The sequence below is a fragment of the Thunnus thynnus genome, chromosome 10 (assembly GCF_963924715.1).
Source record: "Thunnus thynnus chromosome 10, fThuThy2.1, whole genome shotgun sequence".
In the NCBI taxonomy this organism is placed as follows: domain Eukaryota; kingdom Metazoa; phylum Chordata; class Actinopteri; order Scombriformes; family Scombridae; genus Thunnus; species Thunnus thynnus.
In genome coordinates, this window is record NC_089526.1 from 26,420,161 (window position 1) to 26,443,079 (window position 22,919).

Consider the following 22,919-nt stretch of genomic DNA (forward strand, 5'->3'; position numbering starts at 1 on the left):
TTAGTTGGGGGGAATGCCCAGAACATACAAAAGTTCATGTCTTCAGAGTGCAGAACAAGATAATCATCACATCACAGAAACTCATCTATCATGCATAATTATGTTCATTACATAACGTTCGATCTTTCTAACAGTGGACTGAAGCTATTTTGCATCACCAATTATACCAGTTATGAGAGTGAACAAACACAGTATGTGCACAAAGCAAGTAGGAGCAGATTCATACAGATCTCTGATGCGTTGAGAAGAACAGCCTGAATTTTGTCCATAAAGAGGAGAAGACTCCACATGGTGAATTTCCCGAACAGAGTATTGCTGCTTTGCTGGCCTAGGTGAGCTGCTCATGCTCTGACCCTCTCCTCTCCGGGACCTCCATTCGTGACCCAATTCATCACTGCTAAAGCGGGCCACTGAGCTGTGTGAACCCCGCCCTGAGTCCCAAGAGGTTTCTTCTGAGGGGATATCCTCACACAACATGACCACCCGGTCATCCATATCACTGACAGATCCTGACACACTGCCACCAAAGCCCCGCCTTTTCTTCTTCGCCTTTGACTTCTTCCTTAAACCGAGCATCTTTCTATCTGCCTGAAGGTCCTTGTCCAGTGGCAAGTAAAAAAGTTATGCTTCAGTGGCTGGAATTACAGGTGCATTCATTCTTGCTAACAAATCTTTTGATGAATTGATGTTTGTATGCAAATCCATCCTATGCATTTTCTCAGGTCTCCATCATCATGTGAAGTATCTTCTTAATTCACGTGCAGGGTTGTTAAGAAGAAAAAGGTGAGCTCCTAGAGTACCTAGTGGTACAGCAAAGTTACTGCTCTCCTCCCATCAAGCTTCTCTGCATGACACCTAAATTCAGCCGTAGCTCTGTAAATCCACCTTGGAAACCTTCACACCGACATCAACGTAAACTCTGGAGAATCTTGAATTGTCTGGATGAATGCAGCAGAATGAGTACACATCCTGCACTAGGATGCCCTGAATTATGCCTAGACGTGAAGTAACCCCACAGTTTTCATGCAGCAGCTACAGAGTGCAACAGTAACGCCCACACACCACACCCCTGACTTTTATGAAAAGCTACTAATCCAGCCTTAGGTGCCTCCAAAAAAGAAAAAAAAGGAGAAACAAAGCTGCAGGTACATGCTCAAGTTTAAGAAAACCTGCCCCTGCAGGTATCTCTTTCTTTCAATCCATAATAGTTCTAAAGAAATACATCTTGCCGAGCATTTAACTTTCTCTCATCTAATACAGCTTTTCTTTCTGTGTGCTCTCTGGACTCTACATGAATCTCTTTGTTATAACATCTGAAAAGAAAACCAACCAATGGGAAACTGTATTGATAAGTCTTCCTGAGAAAAAAATGCACATTCATTTCCCAGGATGCTAGCACACAAAGCAATCTTTAACCACTAATTCTGCACACACTTTTGGGGAAGACACACAACAGCTTTTGCGTGAATTAACATATTAAGTCTTCAACAGCAAGAATATCAGATTTTTAATTGTATGTTCCCAACTATTCAATAAGCTAATCATATTTAATATAGGAATTATTATCTCAACATGGCACCAAAGGTGGTACTGTATTACTCATGGCCAACGCCTGTCTGTGGTATTCCTAGCCTAAGGGCCTAAATTGTTCACTGACAGACATTAATACAGATTATATTAAGGCAGCATGAGCCAGTACTGTCAGGAGTGGTGCAGTAAGTAAAAAATGGGTCAAAAGACAGCTTTTTATGGGTAGAGAATGGAAAAAATATCAGGTTGTGTAAACATGATTAAACAGACAAGAGGGCATACATAACGTTTGGCTATTTTAATTTCAGCAATGCTAGTGCAACTATATGGAGGTTCTCTACTATTAAATCTATATCATGCTGCTAATTGGCTTTCCATTCAAATAAATCAGATAAAATACTATTTAAAAACCATGTATATCATATCTAAAATTATCTGAGAAATATACACATCTTGTCAATACTGAGGGTAAAATTTAATTTCTGAGCAAGTTTAAACTGGCTTTATGAAGTGTAATTTGACATTTGAAAGTGTGCCAAGGCCCCGCTCCTGCTCCAGTGCACTCCATATTCAATAAAATTCATGGATGGTGATGTGTCATGACAAGCCCCAACATTACTGGTGGTATCAAAAAGGCAATGATAAGATGTTTGAAGATATGGCATCCTTATGCACTCTGCTGTATAATTTCCCTTTAACAAAACAGGGTGGACAAATGCTTGTGCAGTGACCAGCAGCACACTTTTATGTCTGGACTGTTGTGACGTTTCATTTTGTTATTATTCACTGTGGGCTGATGTCTTTTTTCAGCATTAAATTGCCCGTACTCACTGGTGTTTGTGTATGACAGCGTTGAAGAGCTTGCCATCTCTCCAGCTGGTGGTGAAGTTATCACAGCGGATGCCTTGGTAGCCATCTGTCAACCTCTGAGACCAGAGCAGCAGCTTCTCCTTGGCCGTCATGTCTTCTGATTGGCCATTGATCTGAATATCTGAGATCTGAGACAGCATAGATGGATTGTATGTTAATAGACAGATAGATGGAATATTGTATATTGATGCAAACTGAAGAAATGTGGAAGTAATTAGTCATTAGTGGAAATCAAAAGATGAAATTTAAACAGAGTCATTGGACACCCATGATTAATCTTCAAGGAGATGTCTATATCATCTTTCATGATTCCTTGACTTTCCTGGTTGAGCAGTCTTTTAGCAAATTACAGATTTACTGGGAGATCAGTGGATTGAAGTGTTATTGCTTTTGACTCGGCTCACAGGACGCAGCAGGATTTCTGTCTGGTCTAGTCTGGGAAAACGCCGCTGTGGCTGTGGCATCCGGATAACTTTTCATTTGGAGAATTAGGGGGTGGGAAAAATGAGTCATAGGTACTGGGTTTTCATTTTGTGTGTGTGTGTATGTGTGTGTGTGTGTGTGTGTGTGTGTGTGTGTGTGTGTGTGTCTGTGTGTGTCTGTGTGTGCATGTGTGTATGAATGAATGTGAGGTGTGCGCTATTCATTTCTCAACTTCTCATAGCTCTAACTCGCAAATTTGTTAAAAAATTGAAATGAGGAAAAAATCCATCCGTAGAAACCAATGCGGTTATTTCACTGAACTGGCAGATTAACTTGCTTCAACAAAAAAGGCGTCTATATTAATTAGATTAGGTTCTAGTGTCACTTTCATTTAAATCTTCCATGCACTTTTCTTTAAACTTCAGAGGGTATAAAATTGTTTTTCTCAGTATATCTAATTAATTTAGGATAGCCAGATTGTAGGATTTAACACTAGATTAAGTGATAAAAGGGAAATTCTACCCTCTGCTTTGATAGTGAACCTATATGACTCACCAGTAACCACATCCCAGCTGCGTTGTTTTTCCCCTGTGAGTATAAAGACTGTATCTACAGGGCAGTCACACCTTCACCAGATCACCTCACCAAAACACACCACTCCCTCCTTTATTCCCCATGTTAGTCTTCAGCTTTTTTAACTTGAGCCTAAACCATTTGATCTAACAGGGTGCGGCCCTGTCTATTATTCTGAAGTCCAGGGATTTCTGCCTGGCAGCTCTTGGCATACACAGGAACAGCAGGAAAAGGCCTGGGTATATGTGATGAGGCCAGGAGTGTAGCATGTCAACAAGTTGTAAAATTGGACTGACACACCCTCCCCTTGGGATTCAGGGAGAGAGTGACTCATACTTACACAACCATGATGGGGTTTTATTTTTTTATACTGTTCATAAATTAGCTATAACATACTCAATGCTTGACTGCAGTGTTAGTATGTTATGGTAGCTTTAAAAAATATAATGTTATTTGAATTATTCTGATTAGAAAAATTTTTGGGAGGGATTTTGAAAAGCAGAATCCAGAATCCAGAGATGGGAAGTGGCAGCTGACAGGTGCAGATCCCAGACACAGGGATATAGATCAATAATATAATGGAACACAACACTGACAGACGAGGAGACCTGGAAGTGGAGGATGATGGTCCATATTAACCCTAGGGTCAGCTTGGGGTTCCCATCTGCTATGTCATCGTTTCTGATGTTAACCAGCTTGACCTGGGAAAACAAATCAGAGCAAGAGGTATATTATTTTAATTGCTACAAATACAATGAGGTATCTCGTGACAAGCGATTACAACTGCATATTCGTTTCTGTGGTTTTTAAGGTAAGTATGTGCCATACCTGCCGGTGTTTGAGGAAGTCCAGTGCTATCTGTACATTCTGCAGTTTGTGGAATCGCATGCGGCCTTTCTCTCTGGGCTGAAAAGGACAGAGAAAAGATACAGATTTAAGATTTAATCATGCTATAGGCAGGAGCAAATTCTTTCAGAGACAATCCTTTGAGTGTACTTGTGGTAGTGGAGGGTAGAAATCATCAAAATCATCAAATGGAGAACTGAATGAGAAGGGGAACAGAAAAGTAGTTTGGAAAACATTGAATGCAAAGAAGAGATGTAGGAATGCCTGGTGAATCACTAATTTATCAAATAGGAATTAATTCTGGTGGGTAATTATTTTGAGTTACAGCATGTACGTGCTGTGTTCAATTCCTGATCCAAAAATGTCACTGTTTTTTTTGGCTTAGTCCTGTTGTTCACCACCATCCCACAGAGAAAGAAAAAAGGGAATGTGATGGAAATAATAAACCCTTTATAATGCCGATTACAGCAGGAAATTTGAAATGGTTGAGTCAATAACATGTTTTTTTATAGGGCGGAACGATTTTGGAAAAATATCAGGCCGAATTGATCAAATTCTGGTAGTGAAACAAGTCATTTCACGGGGGCTGTGTGACGCTCAAAACAATTTATCCATCGTTTTACAGCCGGAACAGTAGCTTTGGAGTGGGCTACAGCGGGGCCAATGAATTAAGCACTTGTCGTGTTTTTGTAATTACTCTCACTGCCAGACGGGGGAGACAAAAGTCCCACGCTCCAGCTTTAAGTCTGTAGAATATGATGTGTAGGCCAGGACAACTCTGCAGCACAACAATATTTAATTTAAAATGGTTTAAATTGGTGAAAATTCGTTTAACTGCTTAGCCCTAGATTTGTATTATTTAAGTCATCTGACAGCAAACTAAGATTAGCTCATGCTGCATAATGCTTAGTTTGTCATTTGGATTTTAAATATAAATCAAAACAATATACAACATCCATAAAACAATCGCAAAACAAAGAAAATTCTTAAACAAATTCAAAAAGTACCGTATATCTATTCATACTGCTACTGTATGAAAAACAAAGCATTGCTTGTCAAACACTGCCAAGTTAATCAATTGGTCCTGCAAGTGTCAGCAGCACCTATTGATAACTGAATATTTTTACTTATATCCAGCAGCTAAATGGTTTAAAGCAAGCCCGTTGATGAAACAAACAAGAAACGTAAAGGCAAACACAATGAAACCTGAGTCACCATGGAGGTCTAGTAACCATGCACAGCCAAATCACTGAGAAAGCACAGGTGAATGATTAAAAACAATATATATAAGTTGCCAACTTTAAGTTACAAACCCACTCACCAACCGAACGCTCCTGACCATGTCTCTCTCCCTCGGCTAGCCCCAACAGGAGCAGTGCAAAGGGAGGAGGCGAAGGCCAGATCAGATGCACAGAGAAAGATTGAAGGAAGGCAAACACGAGGAGAGGGAAAGGAGGAAAAGTAGGAGGAAGAGGAGTAGAGAAGGAGAATCATGGATCAGACAGGAGTCCAGTTCACAAACACAAACAGGCCAAAGTGGAGTTAATGTGTTAAAGCCATAGAGGCGTTCAGAAGATGAGCAGAGCAGGAGCTGGTGGAAAGAGCAATGAACTATGGAGAAGCTTCTGTACAGATTTGGATAAACACCTTGCTGCTGGCTTCAAAATGATTTGTAAAGCTCAAGATTTTTATATGTTAGAGAAGCAGAGAGACTGAAGGTTTATGAGAAGTCATGTTTGATTAAAGCAAGAATCTAAAAAAAAAAAAAAAAAAGATGGCTGGTTAGACGATTGCTCTTGAGATAATGAGAAAGAGAGAAAGGTCAGCTCAGGTTAAGCCTCTGGCTGCCAACTTGGCTGTGACTGGTAACAATTTGTTGCCACAGGAATGGTAATCCATGTTGATTCAAGATAGGCTTATGATTTAGTCAGGAATAGGTTTTGGTTTAGAAGGTGGAGGATGGTGGAGGTAACAGAAGTAGGGTTTGGGCTTCGTTTGCCACTCCAGAGATCAGACAATAGGGCTACTCACCAGTGTTTCCCCAGAGAGGACCTCCAACAGAGAGATCAGGTTATGTCCATCTCGAAGGTCTTCATACAGGTCTGTTACATGACGCTGTGACTGTCAGGATAAACAACACAAAGAAAAGGGGAGATATGTCAGAAGGATTTAAGATTAGATTATTTTGGCAAGCAATCCAAACACAAGCATCATGAAGAAAACTATGAAACCATCTTTCTTGAGACAGCACGTACATCTCTTGGTGCCAACAGAAGAAGAATACAATCAGCTAAACATCAGTATTGTAATTGTTTATTTTGGATAGTGTTCCATCCAACAACTCTACTGGTTCTTTTGCAAAAGAGGCTGCTGAAGGTCACAATGTGACACAAAGTCTCTCCAAACCCTGGTGACACTTTAAAACCCAATGAAGTGCCAAAATGACTTTTAAATTCAGCTTTCAGTTGGAGGAGATACTGTTGTATAAGTTTCCTAGAGCTCAGAGTGTTCTCTCCACTAGTACAAATCTACAAAGGTCAGGAATGCATAGCTGTAAGCAGCCAAGTCCTTCTCCAAAGGCCAAATGGCAGCTGTCATTCCTGACAAGTGATAGATGGGACTGTGAATAAAAAGCAGATCAGTGAGGTAAAAAAAAAGGTGCCCAGGTGAAAATAAAATCAGTTAAAAAAACCCATTAAGATGGTTCTTGATTCTAGTGCTTGCACTCGCAGTTAATCAACAGCTGAAATTGTATTCATTGTTTATACAACAGGTCTGTAGCGTGATTGCAACCAGACAGTGTGAGGAAAGAGAGAGGTGAGGGAGAGTGTTGTGACGATGCCAGAAAACAGAAGACTTGATGTGAAGAGAAAGTGGAAAAGGGAAAAACTGTGAAGGAGGGGACGGTCTCTATGAAAGTCTGATATTGACAATTCTTATATAAACATATAGTACAGTCCTGCCAGATAATGCTAGTACCTACCTCTACCTTCTAATATTGGATGAAGATAGCGATTGAGAATGAAAACAGATAAGTAATGCAGAAAAAGAAAGAATGGAAACAAGGGAGGGGAGGAGAGGATGAAAGAGCAGAAATGAATGAGCATGATGAAATGAAGATCAAAGATTAGGATGAAATATAGAATGTTTATTTAAAAGATCTGATGATAAACATGATGGAGTATGAAACAGAAAAGATGAAACATTTGAATTCAACTAGTCAGTTCAGTAAATGCATCTCTCATCTGGGTGTGTTTGGTCATGCAGGAAAGGGAGGACTTGGCCCTAAAATGGAATGAAAGCAAATTTCCATGCAAGTTACAACAGTAGCTGATTTATGTTGGCAAGAATTGCAACACAGTTATCCAACCTGAGCATAGATGAAGATTCAGTATGGAGCTGAGTGTTGAAAGTAACCAACAAAGTAGCCACTAGGGTTCACTGTCTACACACTGAAAATCCTTCAGCTTTATTGTATAAGGCATGTTGTGAAGTTTGCACCGTTGTTGTTTAATAAGCCAACTATAGTCCTTCTATTTGATAAATGTGTTTTCTTGAGTTGTATACGATGTCATCTTGTTAGATTTGCATCTATTTACACAGTTAAACATCTGGAGTTGTACACAATATCAGCTTATGTTAGATTAGCACCTATTAACAGTTAAATAAAGTATCACTTGCTAATGGTATGACTGACTTTTCATCTCATTTGTTCAGTTTTGTGATTTCTCAATAGCTTATTGCCTTATTGTACTGGCTGTACCCATCACCCATCACTTATTTTGTACTGAAGAGGCTGCAGTTATGCTCCATTTGACCGGCTATGCTGTTGAATAGAAGTGTTAGGCAACAAATTGCTCTCTCAGACTCAAAAAGAGCGGCTTTGTCAACTTTTCAAGGTGAAAATCATTAGTACACATCCCTGGCAGCCCCTCATCCTGGTCCCTCCACTTGTCTTTAATCCGCTGACTAAGAAACAAAACAATTAACATGCCTCAGGTTTTACATAATGTATACGTCATCTTGCGCAATTCCTCTAAACTCTGAATTTGATTCTTTCATCGGCAGCCAGATAAAACTCTCAGATCAGTTTGTAACAATTGTAGTTTTTAATCTAACTGCAGTTTGTATGAAAATGTTAGAAAACAGCTTTTTGTTCTGCAGCTGGTGTAGTGTTTCCCTCTGTCTTGCACAATATAAAAAGATTTACTGAGCTTGGGAAACCACTCAGTGGCCCTTTACAGCCCTTCATGGCTATACCCAACCTATAGTATGCCCCTGTCAAGCCAACCATAAAACCATTAAATCAGTTTAACATCAGTTTAACCTTAGCGAAGCATTCTTACACACAATAACCCTTTCCGTCCCAAATATGCACCCTTTTCTTCAATGATATTTTCAGACTATAGGTGGAGATGATGTTCCTTTTTATTGTTATTCATTGTTAAGCTTTGATAAGAATATTGTTATCATACCAATTTTAACTGCTCTCATCAAATGGAAACATGTGAACTATGAAAACATCAGTCACATGGATTTGATGAAGCTAATATACTCCTTCATTCATTTGAAAGTGACGCTGGAACAACAAAGAACATTCAATTACAAAATAAGTGGTATCCAACATAGTTCTACCAAATTAATTTTAGGTGTTAAGTCTGGTCGCTGGTGGAAAGCCCTCACAGCAAAAACAGCAATTAATTGAAACTACATTTTGAAAGAGCAAAAGGGGGGAACTTTTTCAAACTTTTAGATTTTTCAAACTGTTTCAATCTTATATTACTTTAAACCTTATATTAAATATTATATTAAACTTTATAATAATAAAAAAAAAACCTGTTATGCTTCTATTACTTTACACAAGGTACAATGATCACAATATTGATGTGAATATTTGTAACTTAAGCAGCTCCCCACGAATCAATGCATGCCTTTTAGTTTAGGCCTGGCATGAAGGCAGGTAGCCGCCCAGACCCAGGAGTCTGTGCAGCACATGTGCTACCGTTGGCCTTAACCACCATGGGCTTTGGGCTGAGACCAGAATTTGCCTTTTCGGAGGGAGCTAAGTGAGTCCAGATGTGTATGACTCACCCTCCAAAATTCACAGTGAACACTTAAGAGAAACAAGAGGGAGTAACTATGTTCTCATACAGTGGTAGCAGAATACGTTAGCGCTGCACATTCACGGAAAGGAAAACACTCTTTGTGCTTATTTTTTCCCCTCTTGTTCCATTTCTAAAAAAAAAAAAAAATGAATGGCCCTACAGTATGTCTGTGCAGTGAATACAAATAATGTGGAAGCACTTAATGTCATGAGGTTGTAAATGTATTGCTGCCAATGGGAGTTTCCTGGCAGAAAAGTGGCACAAGCAGGGATATTTTTACTGTTCTGGTGGAGGGGTATTGTGTTACAGGGGCTAATTTTTCACTCCTAATGAGAAACTCCAGAGTGAAGTGAATGGACCTTTCCTGACCTGTTTACCTCCGTGAATGTGTGATGCATTGGAAGGCTTTCAGGTCTCAGTTTGAGGATAGGGGGTGAGGTAGGCGAGAGTGGACGAGTGCTGATGGATGGTTTACACAGTCTCTCAGCTGATGACAGACTGGACTTCTGGTAAGCCTCCCCATCATGGCGCAGTGTCAGTGACCAAGTGTGAAACAATAACTGACTAGCTAATGTGAGTTGATACAGGCATGTGTGTTCATTTTGAGAAGCTTAAATTAAAAAGCACAGGTGAGGGATGGATTGCTTTCTATATAATGATGGCCTGTCACTCAAAACAATCCACAACATAACATTATATTCAGGGAATCTGATGAGAGCTCTCACTCTGCCATCATAGAAATGTGTTGCTACAGCTTGCCTCCATAAAATCAGTGTCATTCTGTATTCCCTCAGTCCTACTAATGGTTAAACTATCATTATCTCATAGACGCTACTGTAAACCAAAACATTATCTTCCTTATATAGAAATGGCTTTTGTTTTGATCACTGCTCATAGTGTAAAACATTAACACTACATTGAAATTCTTGCCAACACAAAAGTAACTCAAGCCCAGCTATTTAAATCTGTAATTAGAGTAGATGTATTTAATTCTGCAGGTGGAGATTAATAACCTCTCCACATCTGAGTTTAAGCATTTATTAAACACTCAACATAGCACCCTGTGGTTAAAGGCAAATCAGGATGATGATTAAATGAGCAAACATCTGGAGTATTATTTAAGCCTGGACCACAAACAGGGAAATTTACCCTTTGATATCCACTGTGGTTGTTATGTGAGAGAGCAGTCAACCACATGTTCATGAGGTTGAAAGTGAAATTTCGGGCCGCTTTTTGATGAAGTTTTCTTTATTATGTGCAAGTGTAGATTGTTTGTGTGTAAATCAATATCAAACATGAACAAGACAGAGTTCAAGTCAAGAACCGGCAATTACCTTTATCAAGTGCTTGTTCACCCATTTTGTGAAGGTCTTTTTCTGTACTCGATCTCGTTCATCTGCAAAACAGAGAAACCACAGTCAAACATCAGATTGTTATGGAAAGGAAAAATCAGACACCATTTTTAAAATTAAACATTGAAAAACTTGAAAAAACTTGAAAATAATGGCACATGATTCATTTATTCCTTGTGCAGACAGTTACGTAAGTGATAGAGTGATTGGGTTTAAATTAAAGCAGCAAATATAACAAAGCACCCCCATGATACCAGAGTTGTGTCATTTCAGTAGGACAAACAATGTATCACTGGGTGGAAAAACTTCACTTGACTGTGCACGCCTGCATCTGAGTCAGACCTCATCAGACCACACATTCATTGTCGGCAGATGCGCCCCTATTGTCTAGGAAACGTGTCCGCAAGGTCATGTCTCACTCTATGACACCGCTGGCTACTGTGCTCTTGGACAATCATTCAGAATAGGATTCCATCATAAAAGGTTAAAATGTTGTGTGAAGTGTGAAGACGTTCTCTGTGATCACCACAAGACATGGCAAAGCTAATAAGAAGAACAATTTTCCAACAAGAAACAGCACGATCTTGGCGAGGGACACACCCACTAAGATAACAAACCTGCATCCACCCTCCACCTGTACTGTTTCTGCTTGAGTCCAAGTGAAAAGTAAAAAAATCCCCCACAAGGTGTGTCACTGAAATATTTATTAAGGACACAGTGGATGAATCTCTCTGTTTTCTGTGAATCTGTGTGATTCATGGTTGGTTGTGGTTAAATGAAAGTCGTCAATTCACGTGATGACAGGTGGAGCTTTAATAACTAAACATACCAATTTAGGAATTCCTTCACTCCATGCCACTTCATGTTGTTCTACTGAGGGACCCACCTACGTTGACTCACACAGCAATTCACAATAAAATCCATTCACATTATGCCATAGTGAACTATGGACACCAACACAGCAACAGTCCTCTATCTAATCAGTTTAAAGGGAGTGACTCAACTGTCTACTGTGCAGTGACACAGCAAGTGATGAAAAGCAAAGGGCAGTGATTCAGTACTAACACAATAAAGGTACCCAGCGGCTACATTTGTTTCCGGAGGAGGGTGTCAGCAACAACTTTGGACTGTGTTTCCATGGAAACCCACATAGACCCTTGACCTCCTTGTTTGTCATTTAATCCAATAGAGACTGAGCTTTACAATGTGACCCCTCTGGTTCTACTTCCTGTCAAGAGGGCACACTGTCACCTGGAAGGGGGAAGCATGATGATTGGTGTGATACACACACACACACACACACACACACACACACACAAGAACACTGAGATGTTTCCCAAAAGGATGCTGTGGACAAAAGCAGTTTCCCATAGGAAACCTTGACCTGTGGGTCGCTGCATTCTGCTCATACCATGTCACCTAATCCTGTTTTAACTGCTGCGAATATCAACTCTTTGTGGACTCATTGCTCTTTATAAGTGAAGGGTACATTAATGGATAGAGGCTGAGTGAACTTCTACGTATCAAATGTCACCAGACGCAAACAGGTTTCAGGGAGGTGTGGCATTTATGGACAATAACAGTACAAAAGTCAATAGTTCTGGTATCAGTGTTGTGTGTAACAAAAGATCACAATGGCTGAATCAAAGTGTATTGAAGACTACTCCTTTGTGACTACAGAAATATTTTATCAAGAGATCTGTTAAAATGGCATGAATTTGATCAAAGAGTTTCAGAAGAATAAAAAATCAGATTTGGAAAAAAAGAGAAGTAAATACAACACAGCATGCATCCTAGCTACAGCTGAAGGCAAATAGACTGTAGCTACAGTGACTCACTCGCCCTGAGACACATGCATGCTACACAACAAAAACTGTGAATGGGCTTTACTGACCAATACGAAGTGAGGAAGCTGCTGATGCATTAGAAAAGGGGAGTATCCTCCACTGTGTGGAGAAACACTGGATATTAAAGTCCAAAAAGAACTGTGCCTACCATGTGTGTAATGAAATGAAATACTGCTGCATATGATGTTATAAAATCAAACTTGCCTGTGACAACAATAAAGACCCCAGTCAGCTAAAGTGTCACCATCTTCCCTTCTGACAGATGAGCTTAATGATGTACAAAATATTGCATTTATACAACATGTAGCCAATCAAGACTCATCATAAACCTCTTGTAAACAGAAAGGCCAACAGCCTGAACAACATCCAACACTGAAATCAAATGAAATGCTCCTCTTACCACATCCTTTAAAAACAATTAATTCTTGCCCTGTGGCGTCTCACACACATGGGAACAAGTATCTCACAATCAAGGCTTGCAGTTATTATTTTCTTTCCCATTAAATGCCACCATACTGGTACCTTTCCTGCCGTCCATAGCCTTCAACATCCCCTGGTAATAGCCTTCGTCTGAGGGCACCCTCTCTCTGCCCATGCTGTCTGTGGAGAAATTCCTGTACTTCTGCTGCGGAGAGGTCATTGTCACTGTTTGTCAGCGCTGCTTCACACGCAGAATAATAATCCTAATGATAAAATATCCTTGCCGGTTTTCCCCTTTTGTGGGAACTTCTGCTTTTCTTGTGTCTATCTGTTCCTCTGGCCCTCGGTTCGTCCTAAAGTATGCAGTCCTGTGGCCACAATCCACTCAGCACTTCACAAACCTATGATTTCTCTCCCCTCTTGCCTCTCAACCTCCTTACTCCCTCGTTGGTTTCGGCTCTGCCCCCCTTTTTCCTCCTTATGTTTTTTTTTTCTCCTTTCCCTTTTTCTCTTGCTCACTCTATTCCTTTCATATTAAATATTGCCTGTGGGCTACGAAGTCTGGACCTGTCCTCCTGTGTGATGTGCGAGTGTGTACTTAGTGGAGCTCTATGTGGAGGACATGGTGGGTAGGGCTCGAAACACACCCCTTCCTTTTGCTCAGGCAGAGGAGGAAGGAGAAGAGGCGGGCAAGGACGAGGTGTGGTAATCTACATGCACTATCACTTAATCACTGCGTTTGCGCAAGATAACACGCACATAACACACACACAAGCTGAGTCAGAGGGGCTATTAAAAAATCATAAAAGTCTGTCTCCATATTTTTTTTGTGATTTATGTTGCAATGAATAGGACTTTAATGAAAAATATACAAAGTACTGCCAGAATTGAAACAAATACCCACCAACAAAAAGTTTACTGAGTCTAGTCAGTCACACATTCACATACACATATCTGATGGTTAATCATTAATTATTCACAGCATTCCTCAGACATCCCACATTAGGAGTTACTCACTGTGACGAAAAACGAGAAGAGATGAAGGATGAATTGGTTTTGGGAAGGGCTGCTGTGGATTCCAGAGATGCATGACCACACCCTCGACATCACTGATTTTCTCAGAAATATAGCAGCTTACAACTTCAGTGTTTGTATTTTAGGTCTGACAATTCTAAGAAGTTGGAAACATTGTTTGACTTCAATATTTTTGCCTCTATCTGTGTTGGTTGTTGCCATGCATTTGTCATTTCTGAATCAAACCATCCTGTGTATTCAGTTCTGCAAAGCCTTTTTTCTCTTACTCTTGATGTTTGTCTTGCTGTAGCCAAAACTCTTTTCAGCCATTGTCACCATTACTTCAATGTGAAACTACACATTTCCTGCTCTGTGGTATCTAACTCAAACAAATTAGGAAACATTGCTTCCTGTAAACCCAAGGATTTCCCGGAGAGGTGCAGGCAGATGGAGTGTTTAGAACAGCAAAATGTTACACAGGCATTACTTGAACAATGTTTAAGATTATTACTTTAGTAGTAGTTTAATTTCTTCTTAGAAAAATTTTGAGCAAATTTCTAGTATAACAATCTTTTGATCAAATCCAGTTTAATGATTTGATGATGATAGATTTAGATTTTAGATGATAGATAGATATGACAGATTTCTACTGATACTGTAGATTTCGCACTTTAGACCATTAAATCACTCATCAAAATCAAATGACAAGTAGGAATGTTTTAAAACTTTGGCCATTTCATCAGCCAAATTTTTGTTAAAGTGATCCAATTTACATTCTAAACAGCTGTGCACATGGCAACAAGTGACAATTACTGGACATTAGTAAATGCTAAAATATTGCGCAACAATAGCATGATAGAGGAGCAAGTAGAGAAGAGTCATACAGTCAGTAAAATGACTCAGTAATATCACTGCACACAGCAACATCTATGTAGTTTGCTAAAATTTACTAATATTAGCCACTGTAACATTAGCCACCATAAGATACTGGTCATACCCGACCAAGTAAGGCTGTAGCTGCAAAACAACTGAGTGTACTGAATTGAGCAATGGTGTATTCTATTGTTTTTGTATTCAGCTTTTCATTTCTAAGAGGAAAATTGCATTATTTCGCTATTGTCTTATTCCAAAAATGATATATTCTCTATATTAAAGGGAAACTTCTGTATTTTTCAACCTGGACCCTATTCTTCTATCTCATTGTGTCTAAGTGACTAATGAGGACAACAATTTTTGAAATTGGTCCAGTATTGTGCGAGAGTGCAATGTTGTCATACACTTTTAATAACAATCTGAGCCTGTCAGTGGCAAAAACAAGTCCTTTTAGTGGGCATACATTGAGGAGTGCTATTGCCCCAAAGGATTACACTACAGCCCGTTTTGTGGCTGCCGGCTGAAGTGCTCTCGCTCAAGTTTCAAAAATTGTTGTCCTCATTAGTCACTTAGACACAAAAAGATGGGAAAATATGGTCCAGGTTGAAAAATACCAAAGTTTCCCTTTCAAGTTTCAACTCCTGCACACACTGAGTCCTAAATCCCGTATTTACTCAGAGTTTATCAAGAGTCTTTGGGGCTTATTTACACAAAGTCCCTCTATAATGGTCCCCTATACAGTTATTATGTGCTGACAGCTAAGGTGGGGGGCAAGGCGTGTCCTACCTCTGCTAAATCCTGCCTCTCTTGCCCTGAGGTGGGTATATATCCCATTTCCCCACCGTGACTGACATAATTTTATCAGAAATCTAAAACCACTTTTTCTTCCAGGCACAGGGTATTGAACACAGCCTGTATGAACATGAAGGCACTTAATGTGTCAGTGTAAGTGTGTCTGTGCAGGTGTGTATGTCCGTGTGTTGACTCATTTCGAGCCACGTTAGCAAATTTGGAGACACACCTTTGTAGTTCCGTACAATGTCTAGGCAAGCTAAGGAATTAGGGAGTGGTGCAAGGGTAGACAATTAGATCCGAAAAGGAAAGGAATCAGAATAAACTGTTAAAAAAAAAAAAAGAAATGTGCATTTTTCCATACAGCCTGAAACTATGCATGCAGTAATTCCATTTACATAGTTGTCAATCAGGGTTTAATGAATAAGAAAAGGTCTATAAAGATTTTGCATTAATGTTATTGTGTGTCTGCATGATCACACCTTGCAATATCACCCTGCAAAACAATAGAATACAAATGGTTTTCCAAGTTATCTGATATGCAGAGGCAACAATAGAAGGTAACTGAGAGCTTGGTGACGTTCTGGCAGCGCAACATGTACCAACACTTACTTGAGCTGGATTTCTAAACCTCATGGGAAACACTAGCAGGGGACCCACAAGGGAACAGGCGAGGATGCAGAAACTGTGGAACATCTTAGTCATGAGATCTTTCCTCCAGAAGGGAGACATATCATTAAGGTCTCAACATGCTTATTACTCTGCTCCCTCATCTGGCTTCATCAAAACCAGATGGAACACTTGGGCTTTTTATACGAGCACAGAGAACTTGGTGAAAATATGAGGAGAAAGTATTTTCTCTCCAAATGACAAGTTTGAGGTTTGATCATTTTTTAGGATGGATGTGACAGGAATGCTGGGCTTCTTCTTTTCCCCACAGCGATCTTACATTATCCAATAGACATTCTGACTCTGATACAAGGGTCTGCAATAGTGTTGCTGCTACATGCATTGCTATTGATTAATACGCTGAATGTTTGCTCAGTCTGTTCAGAAAAGTTTGGATTAATGTGATCCGAACTTCTACTGTTTCAGTGTTTTTATAAATCCTTATTATCCACACTTCACACACACTCACACAGATGTTGGTTTGTTCTCCTCCATTTTAATTTAGAGGTTCAATGTAAATTGTTTGGTGTAGCATTTTTCTTGATGGCGATGTTAGACCTACTATTTTGGTCAAGACTGATGCTATGCTGATGCCCTGATGTTTCCTCTAGCGCCAACATAACGCTAACAACTTTGGTTTAGTAAAATGTGTTGACAACTAGTGAATGGATTTTGCCATCCCTTAACTTTGCATCTAGCACCAATTGGTCAAAACTTCAGTTTGTCCAATTTTATGACTTACCTGCAAAACTAATGACATTCCCATCAGTCTCAGCTGTACTTTGTCTTAAGCACAAATTAGCAAATGTTAGCATGCTAACCTAATTAACTAAGATGGTGAACATGGTAAACATTACACCTGCTAAACATTCGGCTGTGCCCAAATACAGCTTCACAAAGTTGTTAGTGTGACTGTAGAGTCTTAATCTTAATCTACCAATCAATATACAGTGTCATGGTGAAAATGTTTTGTCATACAATCATACAAAGGCCTAAAAATATTTCTTGGGTTACTACAGATTAATCTGTAGATTACTTTTTGATTAATTGATAAGTCTATGAAACCAAAAAATTACAAGAACAATGTATTGAAATGTTTTGTTTAGTCCAACCAAAAGTCCAAAACCCAAAGATTTTCAGTTTAGAATACTATGCTGTATCACACAGACAAGCAGAAAATGTTCACATTTTTTCCACATTTAGGAAGCTGGAATCAGATGATTTTGCTTAATTTAACAAATGTAACAATTAATCAATCATCAAAATTGTTGCCAGGCAATTTTCTGTCAATTGACTATACAGGCTGATTGTTTCAGTTCTATTGCAAATTACTCATTACAATTTCCACCAATACAAAATCAGGCTATAACTGCAATAAAGATGGAAGCAAATCCCTAGGACACATTCATCCTGCTTTCACTGGAAAATAATGGATAGATCTGACAGTAACAAAAACTAGAGTCAATTACCTTTAACTGCTGCCTTAATCATCAGTCTGATTAAATAAACATCTGAAAACCAGTTAGACACTGGACATTATGTCCAATACAACCATTTGTAATATACCTCTCATGGATACTGACAAACACACGGTTGAGCTTGCTACCATTTAGGGCTAGAAAAACCTGTACTTAAGCACTAGGGGACTTGATTCCCAAACAAATTAGAGGACAAAAGAATGCAAAGAATGTCTCATTATGGTTTTTGAAAGTGCTGAACTGCTGAGCAAAAACAAGGGTTTAGACAGGGGGAGGGTGTGCAACACCTTTCATTGTAGGGGATGAAAAAGTCACAGAAAGGTTTTGCTCTACCGGATTAGGTTACCTCTCTTCTCTGTCTCCCTCTCCCATTTTTCTTATTCTCTCCTTTAACCCCCACTTTCCCTTGGTCAAATCAGGTGAAAGTGTTTGCTGCAATAGGCACCACACCCCACAAGGAAAGGAATGTTGATAACACTAGGAGTGATCCAAACACACCCTGAATTATCACCTCTGTACGTCTGTAAAGAGGTGGAGTATTAGGAGGAGAGGTAGAAGAGACGGGGCAAAGAGGCTGCCACCTGAATCACAGCACATGCTGGATCATATTTTTGCTGTGCTTAGGATACAAAGCCAGTTAAGCAAAACCAACCACACACCATGTCGAGAAAGTCCTTCTGATGGTAAAGATTCATAAAGATCAAAATCAGTATTATCTAAACTGTGACGGTCAGGACATGACTCAAACTGTCTGGCATGAGGCACACCAAATTCAACATTTTAAAGCCTTAATACACCTGGATTATTGATTTCAATAAACCAATTTCAAGAAAACAAAACATATTCTCTGGGAATACACTATCAGGGGCGGCCTGTTTTTCAGTCAAGCAAAGCTAATGAGAGCGCTGAGGCTATGCCATTAAATATAAGTGTTAAATTAGACGTTAACTGTGTTTAATAAATCAGGTATGATGCACTGGATTTCTTACCCTGTTCTGCAAATAGATGGTGTTGTCAGAATTAGATTGAGAGATGAAGCTTCAAACCCAATTTAACTGAGACTCAACAAGCTTCTAGATTAGCCACGGCAGCTGAGTTTTAAAATAGCTCACTGCTGAGCTTAAGAAGCCTCTGTGGAAAGCCCCACATCTGTGGTTTAACTATTGTGTCAGTTGCTAATGTTTAATTTGGTGACTACAAATTCAACAGGGTGAATAGAGAAAGCTGAGGAAGCAACAGTTTCACTGGCACTGTAGATAACACTTAAAAGAGCATGTGTCTCCCTCTGCAGGTGAGAGCACCAAAATATGTTTGTTCAGTCAAAGTGCAGTCACATAGCTGAAAATGTACTGCAGAGGTTAAATAACTTGTGTAAAAAGCAATTTATATTACAGAATATAATAAAACAAGATTATACAACTGTTTGAATAATTAGACAGTAATTCAAAACACTAAACTATTATGATGTTTTCTTAGAACTTACACTTGTGACAAAATTCTTTTAAATAGTGATTTACAAAAGTGAAGTGTAAGTCAGCAGACATTTCGGGCAGTATGAGTGGTAACCCAATCACTGTTTTTCCTGATCATATACAAAAGAGAATTTTCAGAGCTATAAATCTGAAAAGGCCGTTACTGTGGGTTTGGATGTGACTATAACCAACATTTTTTCCTTGCCTAGTTTCCTTCACTCCATATTAAATTATACTACCTCAACAGCACAAACACAAACTTGCCACGCTGACTTTTTCTCTCCCTTTAGTGATCCTTGCTCTGTTGTTTGTCCACTGCTGTTCTGCCATGAGCTATCACTACTCAGTTAAAACTACCCAATTCTTCTTTTCCTGTTCCAAATGAACTGGAAACACAAAATATATCATATGCCATTCATAAAGAGACTTTTCCCTTAACAAAAAGATTATGACATTATTTTGTCAGAAAACCAAATATAAGAGCAAACTCTAAACCCCAAATATTCAGTTTACTTTATCAGACAGATAAAAGCATTGAGAAGCTGTAACTAGGTAATGTTTGGCATTTTTGTTTGAACAAAGAAAAAAAGTAGACTAAAATGGCTCAAAAGACTACTCAATTTATGTCACTAGAGTAAAGAGCTTGTTGTTTCCAACCTTTATGAATGACAAACCACACACATTAGGTCTCTCTAACAATGGTATTTATATCTTTATTACTCCAGAGCATAAACTGTAGCTTCCCTTTTTCTCTTGTGTTCTATTAATCCATCACTATGACATGTGGAATAACCGTATGCTATCTAACCCGTGACAGTTTCCAAACACCCTTTGCGAATGTGGAAAAAAGGGAACACGAGAGATGTTTCTATGACAACCCCCATAAACATACGGCACCATGTACAGTGGTTGCTGTGACTGACTCTTACTCATGGCTGTATTTATAGACGCAGAGACGGTGGAGTCTCCCATAACTGGCTGAATTGACGTGGAAAGGAAAACACCGTCCTCCACCCCATCACGCTCCCTCCTTATTCTGGCAGATGCCAAAAAGAAATATTTTGACCACTAGATGGCGCCAGTACAATCACATCCAACCAGCTCCCAGGTAGATTCTGTAACTTGTGACTTGTGAAAAGAGGTCTCACAATATGAATTCTGAGATATTAAATACTATATAAACAGTACATGAAGAATTTATACATTTTAAAAAGTAAGATATTGAAGAAAGATATTATCAACGTATTAATCTCTTCACTATCAAGTTGTGTGGGTTTCTCACGATCAAAGATGAATGAATGTGACCCATGTATTGTATGATATCTTCCCTACATATAATATTTCTTAGATAAAACCTGAGAGTGTCCACATGCTGCTTTTAAACCTGTTAATAAAGATAATCCTGCCCAGAGCACGCCACTTCATATCTACTGCAGTTAGTCATTTACAAGACAATACCATAAAGGTTTTGTTTTAAACCACATAACTTTGTATACATTCAGCAGAAAGCCTATAAACTGCAACCTCTTTGCCAAACTTTGAGACTATAGGTCTTTTATTTGATGTTAGACCAACTTTTTATTATCTTCAAACACATGTTTCTATACCTCACAGTCCAACTTTAAGACTTTAAGTCAAACCTCAAGGACAGTTCCCATAGTTACGGAGCCTCTCCCAATCATCAAGCACACAGGCGTGCCAAAATACTTGTGGATGGTTGTAATGTACAGTATACATTGTGTAAGATAGTTCTTCAAATTTTATGTTGTTATGGCATTTATTAGAGCAGCAGCTAGAGGTAAATTTCTGTGTATCCCTTTACATATCAAATGTTCAGGAGTCAGTAATTAAACAGGTTTTGACCTTTTTTTTCATAATTTTCCATTCTGATGTAATTTATTATGGTAGTTATTAGGGTTAGGGTTTACAAAATGTGGCACAGCTCAAAGTCAGAGTACTACTATTAAAATATTTGTATGGAAGAATTCAACTATTCATTTTGTAATAAAATACTAGAACTAAATAGATATATTTAAAAATAAAAAAAAAACTAGTTTAAATCTAACAAAATATAGAGTTAAACTGTAATGACAACAGATAACTATAATGAAGATTAACTGATTTTTTGCAAAACAGTTTTTATAACTTTTTATAGTTTTTATAAAAAAAAAAAGAAAAAAGAAAGAAACCTAAAACTTGACTCTGGTAGTAACCATGTAGTTTCAACATGCTGAAAACACAACAGACAACTCCCCTCCCTCCTCCCCATACAGCCAATATTTCAGGTCTCTCCACTCACCTGCACAACACATTTTACTGTACAGATATTGGCTCCTTTCGCCATATGAGCTCAACTCATGCAGATAATTCCCTCGTTCTTGGCTCCAAACTGTATCCATTATGATCTTGATGAAACAACAAGATCCCCAGCAGCCCTGTGTGTCTCAGACACACTGTGCCAGCTGGTGAGTAGAAACAGGAACCACTTTCTAACAGATGAAAGCAGGACACTTTGCCCTACCCGCCTCTTATATGGACAAACTGAAAGATATGACAGATAGCTCATCAAATAATTACCTGAATGATAATTACCTTAAATGGTTTCACATGATCCTGCGCTCACACTGTTTGTCCTTTGATTCATTTAAGGTATAAGTATCGTGCTGTTGCTGTGTTGCTTATTTAGTCTTTATCATTTTCACCTGTTACATTTTTTCCAGCCAGACTGTGTGTTAAACAGCCGCTTTCCAGTTATACAATGTAGCATACTTATTTAATATCAACTATTATAGAATCTAAAACTGGGATCTCTTTCGAGAGACCCACAAGTGTACTGTATTAAGATAGACCTCAAAAAGGCTATCTGTCAAATCTGATATAATATATTTACCAGTCAATCTTACAGTCCATAGTCCATAGTCAGTGTTTATATTTGAGTTTGGACACACAGTAATAAGGGCGAGCCTCAGGGAGTTGTGGTTGTACGTGACTGGTGCTATGCTTCTTGACAGTTTTGAAGCAGCCCTGGAACAACCGAGGCAAGTCTCATAATGACTCATTTTCAGATCTCCTCTGGGCAATTGTTGTGGTATAGTAACACACTCATCAGCTACACAACTTGCGGGAGGAATGATATGTTTGAATACAATAAAACCACAAGCAATAAATCCTGTCCGTATGTTCAAGTCACCACGTAATGATTTTACGTCTGGTCCAAAGAGCAGACAACTGACACACACACCTACCATCGCCAATCAACTTTAAGATGTGACAATTAACGACAGGGCACAGCTGAGCTGTTCCTGGGTCACATTTAAAAGGGAAAGTGACCTAAATATGTTGAGTTCTCTTCTTACAGGACACCGACCTTTGATCCAGGACCATACAGGAAGGCCTCTGATCTGCTCACATGTCGCACTGACCACAATCACTCACGGAGCAACATTTTTGGTTGATGCTGCTTGGTGTCTTTTTACAGCAAACATCACTCTTCACACTCATCACGCTCATCACATTTGTCGTTTATAAGTTGTTTATGCAATATGTAATATAATTTGATTTAAGAGTACCATATTTAAGACATTAGGAAGGCTGTATTAATAGTAGTTAACTGAATTTAATTTGCATCATGTCCTTGCAACCTCAGAATAGAGAC

At 39.0% G+C, this 22,919-nt stretch overlaps 1 protein-coding gene across 1 annotated transcript in view; it reads right to left on the reverse strand.

The window, feature by feature from the left end:
* Positions 1-22,919, reverse strand: part of LOC137190678 (plectin-like) — a 65,660-nt gene that overhangs the window by 27,774 nt on the left and 14,967 nt on the right. Inside the window, exons 2-6 of the mRNA XM_067600201.1 lie at positions 10,682-10,743; positions 6,274-6,363; positions 4,225-4,302; positions 4,005-4,097; positions 2,362-2,528 (exon numbers count right to left, since the gene is read on the reverse strand). Coding sequence (XP_067456302.1) covers positions 2,362-2,528; positions 4,005-4,097; positions 4,225-4,302; positions 6,274-6,363; positions 10,682-10,743 — 490 coding nt within the window. The remainder of the gene's footprint in view (positions 1-2,361; positions 2,529-4,004; positions 4,098-4,224; positions 4,303-6,273; positions 6,364-10,681; positions 10,744-22,919) is intronic.